The sequence below is a fragment of the Myotis myotis genome, unplaced genomic scaffold (genome assembly GCF_014108235.1).
Source record: "Myotis myotis isolate mMyoMyo1 unplaced genomic scaffold, mMyoMyo1.p scaffold_m19_p_12, whole genome shotgun sequence".
Lineage (NCBI taxonomy): Eukaryota > Metazoa > Chordata > Mammalia > Chiroptera > Vespertilionidae > Myotis > Myotis myotis.
In genome coordinates this window covers 10,296,251-10,320,246 of record NW_023416316.1, presented here as the reverse complement: position 1 = coordinate 10,320,246, position 23,996 = coordinate 10,296,251, and the positions used below count along the sequence as shown (strand labels likewise).

The window sequence follows — 23,996 nt, the reverse complement described above, 5'->3', positions numbered from 1 at the left end:
AAATCACAGCATCCAGCTCTTATTCTTCCACCGTCCCTTTCTTTTTTAAAAAATATATTTTTATTGATTTTACAGAGGAAGGGAGAGGGAGCGAGATAGAAACATCAATGATGAGAGAGAATCATTGATTGGCTGTCTCCTGCATGCCCCCCACTGGGGATCAAGCCCGCAACTCAGGCATGTGCTCTTGACTGGAATTGAACCCAGAACCCTTCAGTCCACAGGCTGATGCTCTATCCACTGAGACAAACCAGCCAGGGCTCACCGTCCCTTTCTATCCCATGCCCCTCATCACTGATCAGTCTTGAAATTCCTACCTCCTTAGCTAAACCAGGTGTCTGTCCATCACAACACTCCATGAATCTAGTGCCAGGGGACACAAAACCTATTTTCTATTCTTAGTTCAACTCCTTTGTTATACAGGAAGGGAAGTGCAATTCTCTAGGCTTTTCATGCATTTTTATTACACAATAATTTACATCAATCAAACCTTGGTACAATATTATGAAGGTAGGTACTAGTATCCCCACTTACAGTTGAGAAAGTTCACGGGTGAATTTAAAGGAGTTCAGGGCTATGTACTGAGCGGTGTCATCTTCATATCTTGTGCTTATTCTCTCCACTAATGCACTCACCAGTGGTATGCAGACAGTTGATGGGATTGGACAGCAGCAAGAATGTCTGCTCACCAAGGCCTGAGCCGGGGAGCTTATCTTTCTCTGTCTCCCTCCAGGAGAATTCCTGAGTTTTGCCGATGACTTACTCTCTGGCCTGGGCACATCTTGTGTAGCAGCTGGTCGAAGCCATGGAGAGGTCCCCGAAGTCAGTATCTACTCCGTCATCTTCAAGTGTCTGGAGCCCGACGGCCTCTACAAGTAAGACCTGCTGGGTGCGTGGGGAGTGTGAAGCAGACAGGGCTGGTTTCAGTCTGGGAGGCAAGGCATGCGTAGCCTGGCCAGGCCAACCCAGTGTTTTATAGGCCAGCCTGTGTGTGCACCTTGAGATGCTAAGGTTTCCAAGTATCCACTGGAGAAGCGTGGCCACAGTAAGTCACAGAATCTTACATGGTTAGTGCTGTAGGGCCCAGGGAGGCCAGAAACCCAAAAGCATACCTCCAGCTGACGCAGAATCTGTAGGCCGAGAGGGAAAGTGGCAAGTTAGCACGGAGGGCTGGCGCAGGGGCCCTTGCCTTGTGTTCTTTTCTCAGTTCTGTGACAGCTCCTCTGAAAAATATTATGTTAGCACATCTGAAGTATATATACATACTATGCATATATAAACATGCTATCCATATATGCATATACATGTGCATAAGTATATATGCATATACATGTATGTACATATAGATTTTTAGTGATAGATCCAGCCAGTCCCTTAGAAATAGCAGCATTATCACTCCTTCATAGAGTACATTAGTGTCATTGCATCCAAACTTCTGGAGATGAAAAAGGAGGTCATTCTGAGCCCCCTCTGTAATCTCAGAGGGAAAGGGGGCTTATTTTCCTTTTGTTTCCTGTCTCAGTGAGTGTTTCCACATCTGGAAGTGGCCATCATAAGCTATAACATAGAGTTCTAGAGACCAGTTTTCTTCCTGTACCCTAATCATGAAGCGATAGACCAGCTCTCTTACCAAGCTAGAAAGCTGTAGTTGTTAACAAGGTGAGCAGTATTATCACAATTACTGCAGTTATTCAACTCATTCATTTGTTTCTTTTATTCACTCGCTCAGTGATTCATTCATGTATTCATCTACCCAACCATTCTTCCCTCCATTCATCTCTCTCTTGCTTCTTCCATCCATTCATCCATCCATCCATCCCTTCCATTCATCCATTTATTCATCCATTTATATTCCATCATTCACTTATTTGTTCATCAGTTCTTTTATTCATTTGCATTTTTATTGACTCATCCAGCACTCATTTACTTATTCAGCAGCTATATTTTGAGGGTTTCCAATGTCTTGGCACTGGGCTAGGAAATGCAGGTGCGAATGTGATTACGACAAAGGTTCTAGCGTCAGATAACTTAAAATCTAATTGTAATATGAAAGGCCACAGACTGTGTATTCCAATCTTGATTTGGCATTTTTAGATAAGTAACCATTAGATAAGTCGCTGTACCTCTAGGAACCCCAGTAAAACAGAAATAATAAAACTTAGGATGCAGAGTACCATGAACATAAACAAGAAACCTCCTAGCAAAGTATCTAAGTATGTGCTCAATAAATAGTAGTCCCTCCACAATCTGTGAATCTCCCTTACCTCCAGAGCATTCTATTCCCACTTCCTCGGGGAGACCATGACTTCTCTAAAGACCATGGTGAACACTTGACATATTCAGGCTCATTGGCAACACCCAACATATTCATGTACCAAACTCAGGACTGTAAGCTGAACATTGGGCCTTCTGACTCGGATTCTGCCACTGGCTGAATAAGCACCTCACATAGGTGTTGGGGCCCAAGTTTTATTTTATGCAGAAAGGCAACCATCAGTTGGGAACAGTGAGAGCTCTAGGCACGGAATCCCCAAAGTACAGTAGGTTACCAGACCTCTTCCAGTGGGACATCTTGGCAGAATTCACAGAGGAGGTGGCATTGGCTTCTTCTTCTGGAAGGAGAGGGCTGGTCATCCTTCTTATCCCATAGGGTTACAGGGAAGAGCACTACATGAGAAACTCCATGCTCAGGGTTGACCAGATCTCCTGGTTTCCAGGAGGCCTGCAGCATGTTAGTTACTTTCTTCCTCTTTCTGCTTCATTCTGCTTGACTTAGTTGCAGGTTACCTTTCTTTCAAGGATAGTCCTGAAGGAATTTATATCCTGTAAGGCAGGTGGGGGTCCCACTAGCCCTGGAAAGAATGACCATCCAGAATCTTTCAGGAAGAAATAGGATAGAAAGAGAGCATGGGTTCAAGCCCCCGAGTTTTTATTAAGGACCACTGGACACCAAACCCCTCATCCATGCTGCCAGAGCATGGGATGGAAGGCTTCAGGGGGCACAGGTGTGCAGGATCAGTCTGTCAGGCAGGGAGTCTGGGTTCATATTCCACCACCACCACTTCTGCCACTGGGACCTTGAGCTAAACGTCCCTCTCCTTGTTTATCAAGTTTAGCATCTTCAAAATGAAGGTGTATGAGATTGACCCCAGCTTGAGAGTTCTGGGAATATAGCTTTGCCATGGGAATTTTCCTCATTTGTGCCCTTTACCTCCTTCTGGGCTCTGGCCTTTCCAACTTTTCTACCTCTCTCACTTTTGTTTTGCACTACCGTGCCTTTCTGAATCTCTGTCTCTTCTTGCCTTTCATTCTCTCTCTGTGTGTTTTCTGCATAGCACCCTGACTTTGTCTGCCTGCCATTCTCTCAACTATTCACTCTTCACCTTTCTATTGCTTATGCTCTTAATTTTTGTTACTGTGTGTCTCAGTTTCTCTGCTATTTCTTTGAGTTTTGCTATCTTGTTCTCTCTCTCTCTCTCTCTCTCTCTCTCTCTCAATCAGGCCCCCTCCATCCCTACTCCCTCTCTCCATCCCATTTAGAAAGGCACATTGCTTTTGCAGCCCGTCTATCATGCCATTTTACATAGTGCCACGGGGTTGAGACCAACTGGAGGAGTGAAAGTCAAGGCTGGGTTTCTGTCCTAAGCTCACCCTGGTGTAACAAAACAGAAACACCAGTGCTCAGGCCCTGTTCAAATTGAATTTCCTTGTTTGTTTCATTTGTTTTGCTTTTGAATGAAAGCAAACAAAAAGCAGTAGAGGGAGAGGGTCTGCAGAAGGTCTGACAGTGTGGCCAGCTCCTACACCCTTGGGTTATTGGAGTTGGAGGGTGACCCTGAGCAGGAATCTCTACTCATGATACATGGGCTGGGCCAGGCTGGGCACCCATGGCTCCTGCCCTTGCTTGGCCAGAGGCCTAGACACCCTCCTTGTTGCCGATCCCCAGTTTCCTATTATCCAAGGTAATTAGCCTCTGTCTTGCCTTGGCTGCCCTATCTTTCTCTAACCATGGATGACGGCCAAAGGGTCCTGAGCAAACACACAGTGGCAGCCAGGCCTGATTCCTGGGGTGGGGGGCGCATTCCCACACATTCGGAGGCTTGCCCCAGGCCCATCCTCACCTCCCTGGCCTCAGCTCTATGGAAGGAATGCCAAAGGAGCCTGGGTACTGCAACCACATGCCAACATTGAGGTCAAGAGTCAGACAGCAGTTCCCACACTTGCTACCAGTAAGAGTTGGGGCCCCTTCTCCATCCCTCCTTGGGCCTCAATGTTCTCATCTGTGAAATGGAAAGGTTGAACTCAGTGAGCTGTAAGACTTGCACATTGAGGTGGGGATCATCACCATCTTAATCTTCATCATCACCTCTCACTTCATAGATGAGAAAACTAGGGATTAAAGGAGGAAACATTTTGCTTAAAGTCACATGACACAAAGAGATAGAGCTGAGATTCATACCCACGCTGACTCTCACACCCGCCTTCCCCTTTTCTACCTCCATGCGCTGACTCTGTCCTGTCCACACACCTGTGGACTTGTCAGAAGTACGTGGTGAGGGTATGAATGAAGAGGTGCCTTCTAACTGCAAGTCACCCTGTTTGCAATAGAAAAAAACAAATCCAACACTGGGGACAGGAAGGGCCAGATCCAGCCTGCAGATCCCTGGGGAAGGTACTTCTCACCTCATCTTCCTCATCTGTGAAGTGGAGCTAATTCATCTCATCACAACATGCAGATCATTGATTATACTTCCTCAAGTTGTTGCAAAGATGAAACCAGAGAGTACATGAGAAAGGGCTTGGAATGTTTCACCAGGTCCTGTGCACATGAAGGGTTAGCATGATCACTGTTTGACAGAGGGAAGAGTTAGCATAATCACTGTCTGACAGAGAGAAGGGTTAGCATAATCACTATCTGGCAGAGGGGAGGGTTAACATGATCATTGTCTGTGAGAGAGAAGGGTTACTATGATCATTGTCTGTCAGAAGGGTTAGCATGATCACTGTTTGGCAGAGAGAAGGGTTAGTATGATCATTGTCTGTCAGAGAGAGGGGTTAGCATGATCACTACCTGGCAGAGGGCACCAGCCGGAGCAGAAGGCAGTAGATGTTTGAAGGCACCTGCCTCTCCCCACCTCACTCACATATAGTTTAACGAGGCCTTTGAAATCAGAACCCAGCTGGGACGCCTACCCACCGTGTGGCCTCAGACTGACTTCTCAACCTATCTGAGTGTGTTTTCCCATCCATAAAAGGAATTCAGAATTGGACCTAATTCATAAGACAGTGAGGCTTCAATGACCTGAAACATGTAGAGAGCACAAGAGTGTCAAACCCACTGTCAGTGCTTCATAAACTGGGGGAGGAGAGGCGTGACCACTGCTACGGCGATCCGGGATTCTGGACTTCACCTGAGCAGCTGTGCCTGGGCCATCACTGCTGACACCCTCGTGTTCAGGGCATTCCAGCGGGATGGCAAGCTAAGTTTCCCTCCACAGCCCTGGCTATGGGCCCATAAACAGTTAAACTCTGGGAGGGCACAAGGCCCTGCTCTGCCCGGGGATAGCCTCCCAGGGCCATTTTTGAGATGCCCAGGATGCCCAGCTCTCACTGCTGAGTCGTTTCCCAGTGCATCCGGAACGCCATGTGTTTCTGCAAACAAGTCCTGGCTCCTGGCCCAAGGATGCTCTTCCAAAAGCCCAGGGGGCTTGGAGCCTCGGAGGGAGCATCACTGGGCTCCTCATCAGCCCAGGACACCCTTCCCCAGATATACCCTGGAAGGAGCAGCCAGGGCCACCACCAGGGATACTATAATTACATAGTAGATGAACTCCCAGAGTGTCCCGTTATTTACATTCCTACCTTACCCTCTTCATTTCCCCGCTTCATGCCAAGAATCGGCACAGAGTTTACTGGAAACGGCATGAAAGTTTTCAGGAGCCCTCCAGGACTGGGCTTAAAAGTGCCTGCCCAGAGATGACAGGAGGCAGAGACGGGTCCCACTGCTGTGTGGCTGTGGGCAAGGAGTTGCCACTTTGGAGGCCTCCAGGTCTTCATCCAGAGAGGAGGGATTGAATGGGACCCTCCCAGAGGCCCGCTTCATGATGTCAGAGTCTGTGCATCTGGAGAGACAATGGAAGTGAGAAGATGGACTCAGGCCCCCGGCCATTAAGAAGAGAAGGCTTTGTTGCAGGTCCAAGAGCTTCTTCAGCCCTAAGGCTCCATGCTTCTCCCTTCCTGCATTTCCCTGACCTAGTCTGTTTAGTGGCCTCCTGAGTCATGTCCCTGATGCAACTGGACCCGCATCTGAGGAGACCTTCAGCTCCCAGGAGAAAGGAGATGGGCACAGAGGAAGCCACCCATGTGGACCCGGGATCCTGGGCCGCAGTCTCTAGGCCAGTGTGAGTGTGACCCAAGGTTGATCCAGGACACACCAGGGAAGGGAGCCAGGCCGCCCAGCATCCCTGCCTTGCTCTCTACTGGTTTCTCTTCTCCCTGGGAAACTCTGCCTTTCTTCTCACTAATTCTCCCTCCCTGTCTTCCCTGCTTCCCTCCCTTCCTTCCTTCCTTCCTTCTTCCCCTCCCCTCCCCTCCCCTCCTCTCCCCTCCCCTCCCCTCTTCCCAACATCTCTCCTTTTCTTTCCCCCTTTGTTCATTTTTGTTATTGCTTCTGTCTCTTTTCTCTTCTTCCCTGTCTTTCTCTCTCATCCTCTCCCTGACTTGGTCCTTGGTCCTGGTCCTCTCTCTGTCACTGGGAATTCCGTCCTCCTGTGGCTACTTGCTCTCTCTTCATCGGCCTGTCTCCTCTTCCTGTCACCTCTCAGTCTCCATCTTGCTGGGTCCCTGGACCTCGCCTCTTCTACCCTCCTGAGCATTTTCCCTCCCCCCCCTCCCCCCCTCAGTCCAGAGGTCCGGGCCTGTTATCTGACTCTGGGGTGAACAGTCAGAGCTCCGCAGGGGCCAGGACCTCCAGTGTCCCCAAACCCTGGTGGAATGGGAATGTGCCTTGTCCTGTTGGTCAGGGGGCAGCCTAGCCACTGAAGACTCAGTTCCATCTAGCACCAGGTCATGCTGACCTTCCGAAGTGCACAGCCAGGGCCCTTGCGAGGGGAAGAGCTGTCCTCAGGCCAGAAGCAAACACAGCTGCGTGTCCCAAGCCAAGAGAGGCTCGTAGAGGAAAAATGACCCTGTTTTTCAGCCGACAGACAGTGAGGCTCCTAGAACCTGCTGGGGACTCTCAGGCCGGCTGTTTCTTTCCCCAAACTGCGTCAGGATTTCATCCAGGAATGGGACGCCAGCCAGGACTCCCGAGGGATGGGGCACGGATGTGTGTGTGAGTGCATGGAGGCTGGAGGGACGGGAGCCCAGGCCGTGCCGGGCAGCTGGGCCCTGAATGCCGGGCCGAGGAGCTGGACTCTATCCTGCAGGCACTGGGGTGCCAGGGACGGTCTTTGAGAGGGGCAGTCTGTATGTAAGCCTGTGTTTTGTGGTGATGACAGTGACCTTGGTGTGGAGAACAGGCTGCATTGAGCTGAGAGTCAGGGAGGAACTGGTGCAGGTAAAGGGGAAGGGCGGGCCCTCACACATTTGGGGATCCGATGAATGGTGCCCTTCCCTGGGGAGTCGGGCATACGCTGGGCCAAAGTGTTGCAGCATGGGCTCAGCATGGTTCTGGAAACAGCTTTTTCTGTTCCCAATAACTGACTGCATGCTGAGCCAGGTACTTGGGATTTGGAACTAAGAAGCCAAACCAGGTCTCTGCTCCTTTGTTGCTCACAGTCCTGGCAGGGAGGCCAAAGAGAAGGCAGTTATACATGCTTCACGTCACGCTCTGCTGGGAAAGCCAGGGGCTGGGGACGCCACGGAAGGGCTGTTGCCCAGCCAGGGCCACTGCGCAGTCTTCCTGAGGAAATGGGAGGAGGAGAAGGCACTGGGTTTCATAGTGCTGCCCCCTCCCCCAAATTGATGTCAGCCTGACACCTCAAGGTGACCTTATTTGGTACGAGAGTCTTTGCAAATGTAATGAGTTAGGAAGCGAGATGAGATCATACCACATTAAGTGGATCCCTAAATCTGAGATGGCAACCGGAGTCACTATGTGAAGAGAAGAGGACACAGAAAGACACCAGAGAAAAGGCCAGGGGGAGGCAGATGGAGATCGGAGTGATGCTCCCACAAGCCAAGGAGTGCTGATGCCATCGGCAGCCAGGAGAGGCAGGGAAGGAATCTCTCCAGGAGCCTGCAGGGGGAGCGTGGCTCTGCCCACACCTTGATTTCAGACCTCTGGCCTCCGGACCAGCGGTCACCAACCAGTGGACTGTGGACCACTGGTGGTCCGTGAGGTCCGAAAGGTTGGCGACTGCTGCTCCAGATTGCGAGGAGCTGCGTTTCTATGGTTCTAAGCCACCACACCCATGGCCATCTGTTGGCAGCCCCAGAAAACCCATGCAGGGGAGCAGAGGGCTTCAAGCAGGACAGACTATGAGGAGTGTGGGAGCCGAGAGGCGTGGCTATTGTGGCAGAGAGTGTGCTGGGGGGCGAGGGCAGGGGGAGTGCAGCACTGGGGCTGTGGATGCTGGCGAACGCCTCATCAGCCACCCTGGGGTCCAGGCAGCATGGCGAGGGTTCAAGGGGGAAGGGAGGTGTGGACAAGCTGCATGTCTGCAGGGAAGAGCTGGCTTTCGGGGGAAGGCCGAGTGTCAGGAAGAGTCCAGAGGAGAGGAAGCAGGCCACCGCAGGCCCTAGAAATGATGTCCCTGAGGGACATTTGAGGGAGCGGAACCGTTTGTTAAAGGAAAACACAGAAGAGGGTGGCCCCCTCTTGAGCTCTCAGCAGAGCTATGCAGGAGTCAGAGGCCACAAGTGTGGGCACTCAGACCTGAGGGCGCAGGACCAGCTGAAAAGCTGTGAGGGGGACAGGTTTCAGGTCTCTGTCAGAAAGCTCTCCAATGCAGACCCTGGTGGGGTGGCCGTCCCAAGGGGCAGTGAGAGCCCCATGCTTGGGGCAGCAGGATGCTGGGGGAAGTGAGGCGAGCTCTCAGCTGGGCTCTGTAAAGAGGACGTTGGAAGTGATGGCGACAGACAGTGTGCCAGGTGCTCTACAATAGGGAGCAGAGGGGACTGTGGTAAACTGGAGATGCAGCAGAGGATACTTAGCCACAGCTAGTCATTCCTATGGGAGCACACAGACCTCGTGTTGAAAATGTTTACGAGCCATAAGTTTAGGCGTTAAGTGGAAACTCTTAATTAGTACTGGCCAGACACCAATTGAAAGTTGGTCATTTTGTAGTTCACAAGTAGCCTGCAGGTCACTAATTTAGAACCTCTCATTTAGATCAACGTGGTCAGGGTATGGATGGGGAAGCTGAGGCCCCGGGGGACCCTGGGGCTTCACAGTGAAGGCAGAGCTAGGATTAACACAGGGGGCCTGACACCCAATCCAGGGCTCTTACCTGCACCTTGGGGTCACCTTGTTAAGAAGAAAGAGCAGAGACAGCTCAGCCTGAGGAGGGCTCCTGGGGTGGGGTCACAAGCCACACTACGCCTGACCCCAGCTTTGCTGCCCATCCACCAGGGGCTTTGGACAAAGACCTGCCTCTTTCTGAGGCTCCGTGTCTTCCCCGTTACAGTGGGAGGATTGGATGGAGAGTTCCTTTCTTCCTTGCTGACCCTCCAGGACTCGAGGAACTCCTGGGGATAGGAATGACCCCAGGCTAGCAGCCAGGTCTCCCAGCTTTCCCCTGCAGCCTGTGTCCTAGCCGTGGGCCCATCACTGCCTGCCGAGGGCCTGCCGCCCACCCACCCCTAGCTCCCACCTCCATCCGTGGAGAGACTGTTGCTGTTAATAGTCTTGACGTCATCACTGGAAAGGCGTTAGCAGACTGCAGGGAATCGCCATCAATGATGTGTAGAAACTCAGAGGCAAGACAGAATCCAGATTTCTGGCTTTTTTTTTTTTCCTGCTCTGTTCTCCTTTTTCCTAAGGACAGACTCCTCCATGTGCCAACAACCCTCTTCTGCTTTCACATTTGAATCAATGCATAATAGATCTCGAGGCATCAGACATTGACTGAACTGTCTCTCTTTCTAGGAGAAACTGAAGCTCAGAGAGGGCATGAGGCCTGCCCAAGGTCACCCAGAGAACCAGGGTCAGCGCTGAACCAGGGTCAGAGCTGCACCAGGGCTCTTGGCTCTCATGCTATCCCCCTGCTGCTCTCCTGTCCCAGATCAAATCATAAGGTGCCCTGATCCTGGGGGTCTGGGAGCCTAAGGGTCTGGGCTTTTTACTCAGATTGTCCCAAGGCCAATTCAAACTTCAGACACTGTCTAGCTGTGCAAGATACTGATTTTCCCCGGGTCTCCGTTTTCACATGTGTAAGGTCCGGGTATTGCTAATTCCTATATTAGAGTTGTCATTTCGACACAAATAGAGAGTAGTTAACACATGCAGAGCTCCCAGGCATCACATGTCCAGCACACAGGCGGTACTTAATATCAGGAACACACTGAGGACATATGTGTCTTTGGTAGGTCTTCATCGGGGATGACCATGGAGGGGACGCATGGTCAGCTCATTGTCCTGCCCACTCTAAGCTGCTCGCATTTCTCTGTTCTCTCTCGGCATCTCTGAGGAACCCTTGGACACAAGATGTAGCAAATTTGGGATTGTTTCCCCCTAATGTCTAACATAACAAGAGGTGCCTTCCCTCATTCCTTTTTATCTTTTATGTTTTTGAACCTATCTCTAATCTAGTTCTCAGGATCATAGGAAAACTAAGATAGTCAGTGACCTGAATGGAACGGGTTTCAGAAATCACGTTTTAGGGATCTGTGAATCCCTAGCATGTGGCCTGGCATTCGTAGGTGCCCAATTCAGCAAACAACAAGGGTTAATAATAGGAATCGCAGGTTGAACGGATGGTCAGTCCTTCCTATAAATGTCTGGAGCTATGAACCGAGGACATAATGCTGACAATGCCCCTGCCTACCTCTCACAATTGTAACCCATTCACCCATCCAGCTGCACTGCCTGCCACGATAATGTATTAAGATTTCTATATCCACTAACTCTCTGAAACTTCACAGTATGGTACCCTCTAGCAGCGGTTCTCAACCTGTGGGTCTCGAACAATGAAAATACATCCTGCATATCAGATATTTATATTACAATTCATAACAGTAGCAAAATTACAGTTATGAAATAGCAACGAAAATAATTTAATGGTTGGGGGTCACCACAATATGAGGAACTGTATTAAAGGGACGTGGCATTAGGAAGGTTGAGAACCACTGCTGGGCAAGCATGTCAAACTCATGGCCGGTGGGCCACATGTGCCAGCCATGAGTTTGACATGCTTGCTCTAAGGTAGTAGAAACTACCATAACTCCATTTTATACATAAGGAAACAAAGACAGAAGAGCTAACCAACTTACCCACGGTCACTTAATCAGTAAATGGCAGAACCATGGGTCTAACCCAAAATAACTGGCTCCAGAGTCCACACTTGTATGTCACGCATTCCTCATGTAGGCAGTGGTGTGGCCGAAATTTGAAATTGTATGACTCAGGTGGAAAGAGCTGTGCCCAGTGTTGGGGATAAACTTGGAAGCTGCTAATTATCCTGGCGTAGAAGGTGACTTTCCCCATAATGAAGGCAAGGGAGTTCTGAGGGGCTGTGATCTCTAACAGCCAGCGGAGCGGGCCTTGAGGGAGGTGCAAATGCTGGGGTGTGGAAGAACAGATGACATTGACCTTTTAGAACCAGGGAGGTGATTGCAGCACAGGCAGAGGACACAGCTGAAATAAAGACCAGGAGATGGGAGTTGAAGGGACACAGGAGGAAACAGCAGAAGTGCAGGGTAGTTGAGATATAGAGGATACGAGGTTGGAGGAGCAGGACTTGCGAGGCCAGTAATGCAGACTAAGGAGCCATTCACCCAACCTGAGCAGCAGTGAGAAGGCCACAGTTCGCGTTTTTGAATGATCTCTGTGGAGTATGGGTTGGAGGAGGGAGACGTAGGGCGCTGTTACAATAGTCCTGGTGAGAAAGAATGAGAGAATGAGTGTGCAGTTAGAACAATGGCAGCAGGGGACGTAGAGAGGAAGTGGATGAAGAGACTCATAGGATGTGGGGTTGTTGTGCTCACCGTTTTCTTTGGGAACCTATCAAAGGGCCACTAATAAGCCAGCCTCCATACAAACATATCATGGAATCTGAAATGTTAAAGTCTGGGTTCAAATGCTGACTCTACCCTTGGTAAAAAAAAAAAAAAAACACCTAACATTTGAGACCAAGCCTTTTCCTGCATCCAAAAAGAGTGGGTGTAATAAATTCTACTCTAGTACATGTGAAAATTTTTAAAAAGCATCCTATATGTTAATTTCTGGCACCCAGTAGGCCCTTTATGCATATCGGTCTCCTCCCATTTGCTCCAGTCTTATGGCAGTAAGCGTTCCTATTCATTCTCTCTCTCCCTCCACCCCTCACTGCCCAGCTTCCCTCTCTCTGTCCCTCTTTCCCCAGGATGCCAGAAATAAAATAACATTCTTTGCGTGTTTGTTCTAAAGCTCCTGGCAGCCTTCCCACAGACCCCTGGCTGGGTCAGGACTCATTTGCATTAGCATGTGTGAGGCCAGCGCTAAGGGGAGGAGAGGCCCTGTTTGCAGGGAGTTTCATCAGGCGTCCCTGCCAGAAAAAGGAGAAGTTACTGTTTCTTTCTGGGAAACATTCACAGATTCATACAAGCAAGGGAGAGCAGGGGGAGCTGCCTCAGTTGTGGAGAGGTCAGTGGGTGGGGGAGCAGCCTGCCTGACTCCCAAGGCCTGACCCATCTCCTCTCGTCCTTATCAGGGGCCTGCCCCCAGAACTCTCTCCTTCGGGGTGTGCAGTCATTTAAAAGCATGACGAGAGCTTTCTTAATCACATCTATGGCCTGCAACAGGGAGAGGGAAGACACTCAGAAGCTCCAGGATAAATAAACAGCAATTTTCCTGGCTTCTAGGTGGATATTAAATCCACAAAAGCATCTTAAAAAAGGAGAAGGAGGAGAAGGAGAAGGAGGAGGAGAAGAAGAAGAAATCCCTAGAGTTTTTTATTTGTTTGCTTTTATCCTGTGAGTTTTTAAATAACATGTTGTCTTGGATTTAAAATTGCTTCCAGGAATCTCCGTAGCCTTGCTCAAATCCAGAGAACCAAGGGCAGGCCCCAGGGAGTCCCCCGGGAGGCACCTCAGGAGTGCCAGTGGAGCTATGCAAGGTGACACAAGGATTGTACCATTTGCGGAGAGGCAGGCGGAGTACCTGGTATTTTATTAGGCAGGAACTCCCATAACTTTCCGTTGTTCTTTTTTAGTTCCTAGCCCAGCTATGTCTCCTTCCAGCAAGACTTTGGCCTTCTCTTTCCTAATAGTATTCATGTAAAGACTTCAGAGGAAAAGCGGAAGAATCATGATAGGAATGGCTATTATGTAAAGAGTGCTTTTGATATGCTAGGCACTGTTCTAAATGCTTTATATAAGCTAATTCATCCTTCCTCTCAGTAACCCCAGGAGGGCAGTATTTTATTGTCCCCATTTTACAGATAAGAAAGCCACAGCCCAGAGGAGTTGAGACATTTGCCTGATGTCATGCCCCAGTCAGGAGCAGAGCCAGGATTTGCATTCAGACAGGCTGGCTCCAGAGCCCACGGTCCCTAATCATTAACTAGCCCAGCCTCCGGGGAAGTCACAGTAGCATGTAATGAGCCTCCCACACACCGGCTCTTGTGCCCTGGGCCTTGGCACATGCTGCATCTCCCCTCCATCCTTCAGTTCTCAGCCTGAATGGTGCTTCTTCAGAATAGCATCCCTAGAACCCAGCATCTCAATTATATCCCCCATCCCTTTCCATGATTGCAAGGATTAAGCTTGGCAATGGCCTATTTAGTCTGTCCTCATAGACTTGGTGGTCTATGAGGATGAAGAGGGTGGATGATTTATTTATCTCTGTAGACTTAGCTTCAGACATGCAGAAAGCACTCAATAAACACATATTGGCTAAATAAATTGATGCATGTGATATTACATTTAATCATAGCTATCATCCAATGAGACAGGCACGGTTTCCCCCCTCACTTTAGAGAAAAATAAATGAAGGCCCACAGAGGTTTCATGAGTTGGGCAGAGTCACAGAGGGTGTCAATGGCAGAACTGGGATTAGAAAGGTCTTTTCTGTCCTCAGAGCTCAAGCTCGGAACCTCTGCACTACATTCCCTCCTGCGGGGCCTATTATAAGGGACCAATAGAAGGAATAGACACAGTGCCAGCCCTCTAGAGCTTCCTGTTCTACTGGAGGGGACAGATGTGTACACAACTACCATGCCACAAGCCAAGAATAATCGGTGAACTGATGGTACAGCATCAAGGAGACCAGCTATGGGGAAAAGGTGGGAAACAGGAAGTGTTTGCCGGCCAGGAAAGACCTCCTCCAGCCTCTCTCTACTTGCCCAGGGCACACTTATTCCCTAAGGGTGTGCTCAAGTGTAGCCCCCTCCCCGTAAGCATTGCTATTTATTCGTTCCTCTTGCTTTAGAGTATGGGCTTCTTTCTCAGTATGGCCTTGCACTGCCTTCTAGGGACCCGGAGGTGAGCAGCCCATCATCCCTGCCACCATGGAGCTCATGATAAAATGTGTCCCTTGACGTGAGAGCTCAGAGGGAAGAATGCCTCTCAGCTGGTGAAAGCTGTCCCGAAAGGGTGACATTCTAGCTGAGTTTTAAAGGATGAACAGGGTCATTTAGATGAAGGTATGGAGAGAAGGGGAGGTGGTTTTCCAGGAAGAGGGAGCCTTATGGGTAAAGTTATTGAAGATCAAGGCAACGTAGCAATTTGCAATCCCTACTGAAGCCATCATGGGGCAGTGGGGCAAATGTGGGTGATGAGGCTGAAGAGGCTGGTGGAGCTCAAATCATCAAGGGGCTTTGTTGCCAGGCTGAGTAGTGGACTTGATCTTGATGGGAAGGGAGCCATTAAGGGTTGGAGCCAGCTGCTCAGCAGGCATTGTCAGATTGCACGTTAGGAAGATCTCTGGCTAATAGACTGTAGTAGGTTGGAGGTGGAAGAGAACTGTAGGAAGCAGATGAGGAAGCTCTTCCCAAGGCCTGGGGGAGAGGAGAGGTCTAGTGTGGGCCAGACCTGAAGGAGGGTGCTTGCAATCTGTAGTATCAGATGAACAGGATGAGAGAGGGCGAGGGGTGAGCCAGAGGCAGCTCATCAGCAAATATCCTGCCTGATGCTTATTGGTAAGAATTCTGCTTCCATCTCTGGCCTGTTTGGCTGGCTCAAGGCAGGGCAGGGCCAGTAGCAACCAGGAAGCGTTTTCTAAGCACCTGCAATGGACCATAGCTCTCCTCCAGGAGTTATGAAATAAGTAAGCCTATGTAAATTGGCAGAAGCCCCATTATTCTCCTTCTAATTTCTAAGAGTATTTGGCCTCATCTGTTGCTGAAACAGCAAGAACTTCTTCCGGGGTGACACCACCATGCGAGGGGCTGACGAGGTTGAAAGGGGCATGAGATGTGGTTTCTTTCTCCCAGGGAGCTCACACGCGAGTGGGGATGACAACTAAGGAGAGATAAAGACAGGGTCACTCACGGCTTTGGGTCTTAGATATGAAAACACGCAGAGGAAGGAGCAATTAGCCCCGAATGAACAGGTGCCGGCCTTCCCCACAGCCTGGACATTTGGTCTGGGCCAGGCGAGGGAGACCTGACCAAGGTGGCATAGCCAGGCAGTGGCAGAAGTTGTGTTTGCTGGTCACTAGGTTGAGCTGCTGAGCTGAGCAATGGGCAGTCCTTCCGGGACGAGTCCGCTAGAGCCCAGTTAACGATAACAATGGCCTTCCCCCACCACTTCTTAAGCACTTAGAAATGTGCCAGATACTACGTTAAGTGTGTGATTAAACAGCATTATCTTGTTCAATCTTCACGAAAAGTTTCTGGAAGATTTTCTGAAGGACATATGGGTCTGCACTCTTGGATGTGAGTGACAGAAACTCACAGTTGCTTCTCAGAGAAAAGTGGAATATATCCACTTAGGGAAAGTCCAACAGGGGTGCTGACGGCAGCCCCGGAGGGGTCCAGGAGTCCAGATGACAGGTAGCGAAGGACTCTGTCTCTTTCTTTACTCCACTTTCCTGGGCATTGGCTGCATTCTGGGGCAGGTGTTTCTTAGAGGGGGAAGTGGATATGGACCTCGGCAGCCATGGGCTTTGCTGATCCTTTATGCCTGTGATCTCAGAGAGAGAGAGAAAGAGAGAGACACACACACATACCCTTTCCCTAACACCCCTATCACCCCCCAGGAAAGGATTCTGGTCGCCTTGCTTGGTTGGTGTCACCACTTATATAGTGGGAGGCAGGGACATCAGACAGACAGTAGAGAAATCACAAGTGGAGAAATGGTTGTCAAGTGGATGCAGGTACCCTGCTCCCAGGCAAAGCAGGAGGACAGGCTCAGTAAGGGAAGCAAACTCAACCAAAGCAAACATTGTCCTCAGTGCATCATCTTCATTCCATAGATGAGGAAATAGGGTCTCACAGGGATGGAGCCCAGAGCAGGGCCCATGTCAGGGTCTTTCTGATGCCATCGCCTGGATCCCTAACTCCTGTGCTGTCCTGCCTCACCGAGGAAGGTGAGGAGGTGGGAAACCCCACTCAGGCCCGGCAATCAACCCCCCAACAAGGGACTAGGCAGGGAGAGTCACGAGAGAACAGACTTGTGTGAACAAGAAGCAGGGCTGGAAGGAACTGCCCAGAAGTCCCAGCCTCATGCTTGGGCTTCAGGAAGCTTTCACGCAACCATGATGCCCAGGCTCGTTGACGGACAGCAGAGAGATGGAAGGTGGGTGGACTGGCCGAGAAGCGGGAGAACAGGAGTGTCTGGGTGCTGCCTAGTCCTTGGACCCGTCCAAACCTCCCGGGGCTGCTGCTGCAGGAAGGCACAGTTTTGTCTTCCAAGTCAAGGTGAACGCTGCACCAGGCGGCCTGGGCCCAGCGGTTCTGTGCATGCGGCTCTATCACTCCGCCACTGCGTCTGTCCTTGACGAGAAAGCCCCCTCCCCACCCTCCCGGCGAGCATCACATTCTCTGAATGTGAAATGTGGGCCATACACCCTGCTTTGTCTTGCTTTCAAGGTTATTTTTGTAATAAGCTTTGCAACGTGTGAATTGATTGGCGTCAGGGATGCGCTCATTTGTTTGCTTTAATCACGAAGACGAAAATAAAATGCAGGAAGTACGGAGACGGTGTAATGAGCCGCCATGCAGGATGGATACCTGTCAGGATGCGGTCGCATTTGCTTCGGAGCCCTTTCCGGTCTCCTGACACAAACTAAACACACACCAGAAGGTGACAGTCTTGCCCCCAGCCATCTTACTCTCCTTGCCCCTGCCTCCTAAGACACAGCCACAATTGTGTCTTAATGTATACTGGTGAAGTGAGGTTTTTCTTGTTTGCTTGTCTGTGCGTTTGCTGGCTTTTCTGCTTTTTTCTTTCCTTAGCCTCACGTGTTAGCTATTAAAACCGCAGCTGCTTCCAGCCAGCACTTGCAGCGTTTGTTATTATTTGTTATTAATATTTATTTCATTTCTGTAACAGCCATGTATTTAAAAGTCAGGCACAGAAAGTCTCACTGGGTCTTATCTCTCTGGGAACCTTCCTCCCCCCACTTTTATGTCAATACCTGTACGAATAGAAATAAATATTTTAATAATGTATTCTTCCAATCTCCTGCTTACGCAAATTCTTACGTCTCTGAGAGCTTGTCCAGCCATGGCGAGGTCTTATCGGGGCCGGATGCCCCAACTGTGCCCAGCCAGGCTGTGTCCTTATTCTGGTAGCTCAAGGTTCCTCAGGCCACTGTGTCCAGTCGAGCGGAGAGGCTTATCTTCATGGGCAAAGGGAGCTGGTTGGTGGCGGTGGCTCTGAGATATTAGACAAGGGCTGTGTGGGGTCGCCGGAGTTCACAGCTGTGATCAGACCTGATGGCTGGAGCGGGGAGGGGCTGCATGGTGGGGAGTGTGCAGCCCTGGTGGTGGAGGCCACAGACTTGGGTTTGAATCCTGTATTCTGCTGCATCTCAGGCAGGTGTCCCACCAGAGTGACTGGCAGGCTCTGAGCCTGTTTCTGTAGCCTGCACCCGGGGGGGGGACGGGGGATGGGAGACAGGGGTGAGACCGGCACCTCCCTCGCAGGTTCCTTGGGAAAACAGGGGTCCGGCTTGTGGCATCTGTATGCCTGACACTTACTTACCAGGCATGGTGGCTGATGGGAAGAGGTGGTAAGTTGGGTTATATGGGCGAGCAGAGAATAGGACGATGTAGCCCAGCACGCATCGAAGGAGTGAGAGGAGGGAAAAAGCATTCAACACAGAGCAAAAATTGCTCAGTAGAAAAGCTCTCTGGGAACCCCACTGATAGTCTATGCCCAGTGGAGGTGAGGCAAGGTGACACCTTTGGGGAGGGCACCATACTCTCAGTGCCATTCATTGTCCCCACTGTGAATCTACATCCCGCCTTGGAGGCAGGAGGCCTGCGGTCAAATCCTGGGTTTGCTTTGAACTTACTGTGTGACCTAGGGCCAGTTGATGGGCCTCTCTGAGCCTTAACCAAGGGTTGAATGAGCAACTTGACCAGACTGTCCTGGTGCAATGTCTTAGTGCGTGAGAAGCTTTGAGTTCGCCTTAGGAGCTCAGGGCTGACATAGGCAAGGCTCTCCTCGGGGCTTCCTGGGCACCTGCCCAGCTCCCCTGCAGTGCCCCCTCTGTTGGGAATCCTGCTGAGATATCACCAGGCCAAATCCCATGTACTTGCATCGTCACTAGTCTTTTATTCGCAGCCTGGATTGCAGAGTCAATCTGTAAGTCATGCTATATGCACCACCTAACTTTCCCTCTGTTGATCTGGCCTTTCTAAGTCGGTGATGGGAACAGCTCCCAGCTCTCACCGAAGGGAGGACTTTGCCAGCCCCCTTACGTCTACTCTGAGTAGTTCTACCAGCACCTAATTTCCTATCCTGTCCTGTTCACCATTGGTTCATGTGGACATGTCTTACCTGTTCACGTGTCTTGGATTAGGGCTGATGTGTTGCTCATTCATGGGGTGGGGGGTACTTGCAATACAGAGCATGCAGACTTGGGGTCAGGTGGGCTCTGGGATTGGAAACTGCTCTGCCACTGACAGCCCATGTGACCCAAGGATCTCATTTCTGCTCTCTGAGACTGTTTCTTTATCTGTAAATGTCAATATAGATAATATGATCTACTACTTAGGATTGTTGTAAAGAGCAAAGTAGATATTATATTGCCAATGATTGGCAATGATGATATGCGCATATGAGATGGGTAGACATCTTGTCTGGTTAAGTAAATGAGGAGCCCCTTGGGAGGCAGGTTCTGGGTTTTTAGATTTCTTTTTAATCTCTTCTCACATAGTGTCCTCTGGGGCATAGGGTTGCTGGGCTGCACCTGCTTGTATAATAGCTTCAGCCAAGGCACTTGAGTGCACATAGGTTTCTAGAAATGCTGTAAAGTGAGCAAACAGCTGTTTAAATCGACAAGAGGGACTTGCCTTCCTAAGTCTTTGAACTTGTGAAAGCTGTGATCCTCTTCTCCTTCTCTCTCTCCACCTCCTCCAAACCCCAGCTTTCCAGGGCAGAGTGTGGGGAAAAGAATCCACCCTTGCCCTGAGCAATGAGCATGTTATTTCTTAAATTCTACCCCCGTCGACCCCCCCCCCCACACATGCACACATGTGCATACACACACATAAGCACACATACAAACTATGCACAGACACATGAATATTCATATATATATATATATATATATATCTTTATATCATCATTTATTCAATAACTATTTATTGAATACTTACCATGTGATCTAGCACAGTTTTGCCACTGGGGATAGATAGTGATTAACCTTCGTTATTGTGAATTTTATATTTAAGTGGGAATGACAAACAAACAAAAAATTATAACAAACAAGAATATGATACAATATATTTGCAGATCATAAATATCATGGACAAAAAATAGAGCTGGGTAAGTGGTATTCTAATGCACTCTAGGTGTAGCAGTTGGGATGTAGTTGAAATCTAAAAGGGAACCTGACCGAGAAGGAGGCACTGGCACAAAGATTTGAAGGAGGCTAGAGAAGAAACTGTAGAGAGAACATCAGGCAGAGGGAGGAGGCCAGGCAGGTTGCTGGGAGGATGCCCAAGGTTCAAGGTGAAGTCACGCTAGATTGAAAGAGTTGTTTGTTTTTTATCAAAGAGACAGAAAATGCAGATGAGGATCATTAAAAATAGTTATTCTAACTAGGGATGGAGCTGTTAGCATCTGTCAAGAATTTGGCTGAGGGCATATTCTCTACTCTGAGGAGTCCTAGCTACCCTGTGCGGCAGATGGAACTGTGTGTATTTTATTGACAAGGAAGCAGAGGTGGGAGGATGTGAAGTACTTACCTGGTGTCCCATAGCCCATGAGCAACAGAGATGATATTTAAACTCAGATGACGTTGACATGTGGAACTCTGCCCTAAGCTCCGCATCATACTCAGGTTTGGAGCAGTCCTGCTGCCTTCCTCAGACTCCTCCTACCTTTCCAAGTGCACCAAAGCCACCACGGCCCACCTCAGTGTCCATTGGAGGTCCCTGTTTCCCCTTTAAGTAACGCTTTCCAATTCCATGAGCAAGTACGGGGCTAAGGGTGGGGCAGAAGGTGTTTCTTCAAACTCAGAATTCAGAAAGCTACAGATAGAAGAGACCCAGGCACCAGTTTTCTGCCATGACACATTAGGGAGGCAGGGCCCTTTGAAGCGTACATAATTGTTGTTTTTCATAGAGCTTTTTGGATATTTTTTAGATCTAATTAACATACCTTGAAATTCACCCTTTTGAAAGTATACAATTCCATGTATTTTAGGATATTCACAGGGTTGTGAAACCATCTCAGCTAATTCCAGAACATTCTAATCATCTGAGAAAGGAACCCCATACCTATTAACAGTCACTCCCATCGCCCCCCACCCTCCCCAGCCTGGCAACCACTAATCTACTTTCTGTCTCTAGGAATTGGCTTATGGTGGACATTTCATATCAATGGAATCATACAATATATGGTCTTGTCAGTCTGGATTCTTTCACTTAGCGTAAGGTTTCCAGATTCAGTGAAACTGTAGTGTGAATGAGGACTCTATTCATTTTTATGGCTGAATAATATTCAATTGTATGGAAATACAACATTATGTTCATCCATTCATCAGGTGATGATCATTTGAGTTGTTTTCCACTTTTTGGCTATTAAAAATAATGCAGCTATGAAAATTTGTGTACAGGTTTTTCTATGGGCATATGTTTTCAATTCTCTTGGGTATTTTCCTAGGAACAGAATTTTTAAAGAGATTCTTCCTTCCCATTGAGTTTTCTTGGCGCACTTGTTGAAAATCAGGTGATCATAAATGTCTGAGCTCATTTCTGGACTCTCAGTTTTACTCTATTGATCTATGTCTATCCTTATATCAGTATCAGACAGAATAGATTAATGTAATTCTGTAGTAATTTTTGAAATCAGGATGTGTGAGTCTTTCAACCTTGTTATCTTTTCCAAGATGATTTTAGAGTAGCTTGTCAATTTCTGCAAACAAACAAACAAACAAAATAAAACCAGCTAGAATTTTGATAGGGATTGTATTGAATCTATAGATAAATTTGAGATTAATTCCATTTTAACAATGTTGTCTTTCCACCCATGAACACAGGATGTCCTTCCATTTACTTAGATCTTTTAAAATTTTTTTCAATGATGTTTTGTAGTTTTTAATGTATATATCTTACAGTCCTTCTGTTGAATTTCCCAAGTGTTTTATTTCAATGCTACAGTAAATGTAATTATTTCTTAATTTTATTTCCTGGTGGTCTGCTGCTAGTATATTGAGATATAGTTGACTTTTATAAATCTTTTAACATGTATATAACCTTACTGAATTTTTTAAGATCTATTTTTGTGAATGCCTTCGTTTTTCTATATAAAAGATCATGTCATCTGCAAGTAGAGTTAGTTTTACATTTTCCTTTACGAGCTGGCTGACTTTTATTTCTCTTTCTTGCTTAATTGCCCTTCCTAGAACCTTCAGTACAATGTTGAATAGAAATAGTCAAAGTGGACATCCTAGTGTTGCTCCTGATCTTAGGGTGAAGCGTTCACTCTTTCCCGTTAAGTATGATGCTGACGATGGGTTTTCCACAGATGCCCTTTACCACGTCTGGGAAGGTCCCTTTATTTATAGTTTGTTGAGTGTTGTTTGTTTGTTTGTTTTTAAATCATGAAAGGGTGTTGGGTTTTGTGAAAGCTTTTTCTTTGTGGAGATAATCATGTAACTTGGGTCCTTTTATTCCATTAATACAATGTATTATATTGGTTGACTTTCATATGCTGAATCTTGTGATAAATCCCACTTGGTCATAGTGTACAATTTTTTACGTGTTATTGGATTGTGTTAGTATCTTGTTGTGTCTGTATTTATAAGGGATATTGGACTTTTCCTGTGGTGACTTTGTCTGGTTTTGGTATCAAAGTAATACATACTGACTTCATACATTTTACAGTTTTGGAAGAGTTTGTGAAGGGTTGGTAATTAATTGGTGTTAACATTTGCTAGAATCACTGGTAAATTCATCTGGTACAGGAAGCAAGGTCCATGGGGAAGGACTTCATCCAAGGTCATACTGTTGACCGGGGGCAAAGGCAGGGGAGCCCAGGGTTCAGACCCATCTCAGCCAGCGTTCACTGTGTGCGTTGTCTCTGGTTCTCATACTATTACTGTTGTCAAAATGTAACAGATGAAGAAACTGAGGCTCAGAGACTTGGTGGGACTTCCCTACACACCCAGTGGCTGAGCTGAAGCTCTAGCTCAACCTTAGGGACAACAATGGCCTTATTGCTTATAACACCCTCTGGAGGATTACCTTTGTCCAGGGGGTTGATTTTCAAGACACATTATTCCCACGTTACCTGACATGGGTACCAGAAATAAGCAAGACCAGCAAGATAACACTGACTGTACCAAGCACTGTCCTAGATGTTTTCTGTGTTCTTCCTCACAACAATCTGGGGAGTCAGGTATTGTTGACTTCCTTTTACAGGTATGGAAACCGAGGCTCTCAGAGATGATGGGAATAGGAAATGGAGACGTGATACAAACTGAGCCCTTTAGACTCCAACTGCAGGCTTGTTCTTTCTGCCCACACTCATCCCTCCACCCACGGGAGAAAGCACAGCTCACACAGGATGTGGAGACTGAGCTTAATGTGAACTAAATAAGAATCATCCTGCCCATAGTGTTCCCTAACTTAACGTCCAAGAGTAAATCCAAATTGGTGGCCTCTGCTTGGCCTCCTCTCCTCTGGACGTGGCTTTGGCAAAACACAGTCTCAAAAGGCACCATGTAGGAAGAGAGAGACCTTAGGGTGAGGAGAAAGGGGGGTACGGGTGATGGTGTTCCTGTACTAAGAACTCCTTCTTGTCAAAAGTTAGGAACATGGAGTTCATCCTCCTAGTAAACTAACCTCCTCTGAACTGTGACTCAAGACCCCGTTGGGACCAATGAATACCTAATAATTCTATCTATTTGGAAACAGCACTGGACTTGAGTTAGGAGACCTATGCCGGCGCCTGGCTGAACTATATCCGTGCAGCCTTTGGAAAAGTCAATTCAAATTTCCATGGCTCACTTGCCTCCTTGTAAAATGGATTTAATAACACACACCCCTCAGGCACTTGTAAAGAGAACAGAAGACGACTGTATAAAAGCTCCCAGGACTGGGTCTGATACAGAGTAGGTGCCCAGGAAACGTGTGTGGAACCTCTAAGCCACTTTCACATCCATAATGACCATTTGGTCCTCATAGCATCCCTGTGGGGTTATCTAGAGGTACCTGAGGCACAGAGAGATCAAACAG

General features: G+C 48.4%; 1 protein-coding gene across 2 annotated transcripts in view; it reads left to right on the top strand.

The window, feature by feature from the left end:
- ASTN2 (astrotactin 2) overlaps positions 1–23,996 on the top strand; it is a 746,156-nt gene that overhangs the window by 694,794 nt on the left and 27,366 nt on the right. For both annotated transcript variants that reach the window (XM_036329825.1, XM_036329824.1), the window contains exon 20: positions 734–875. In XM_036329825.1, the coding sequence (XP_036185718.1) occupies positions 734–875 (142 nt within the window). The remainder of the gene's footprint in view (positions 1–733; positions 876–23,996) is intronic.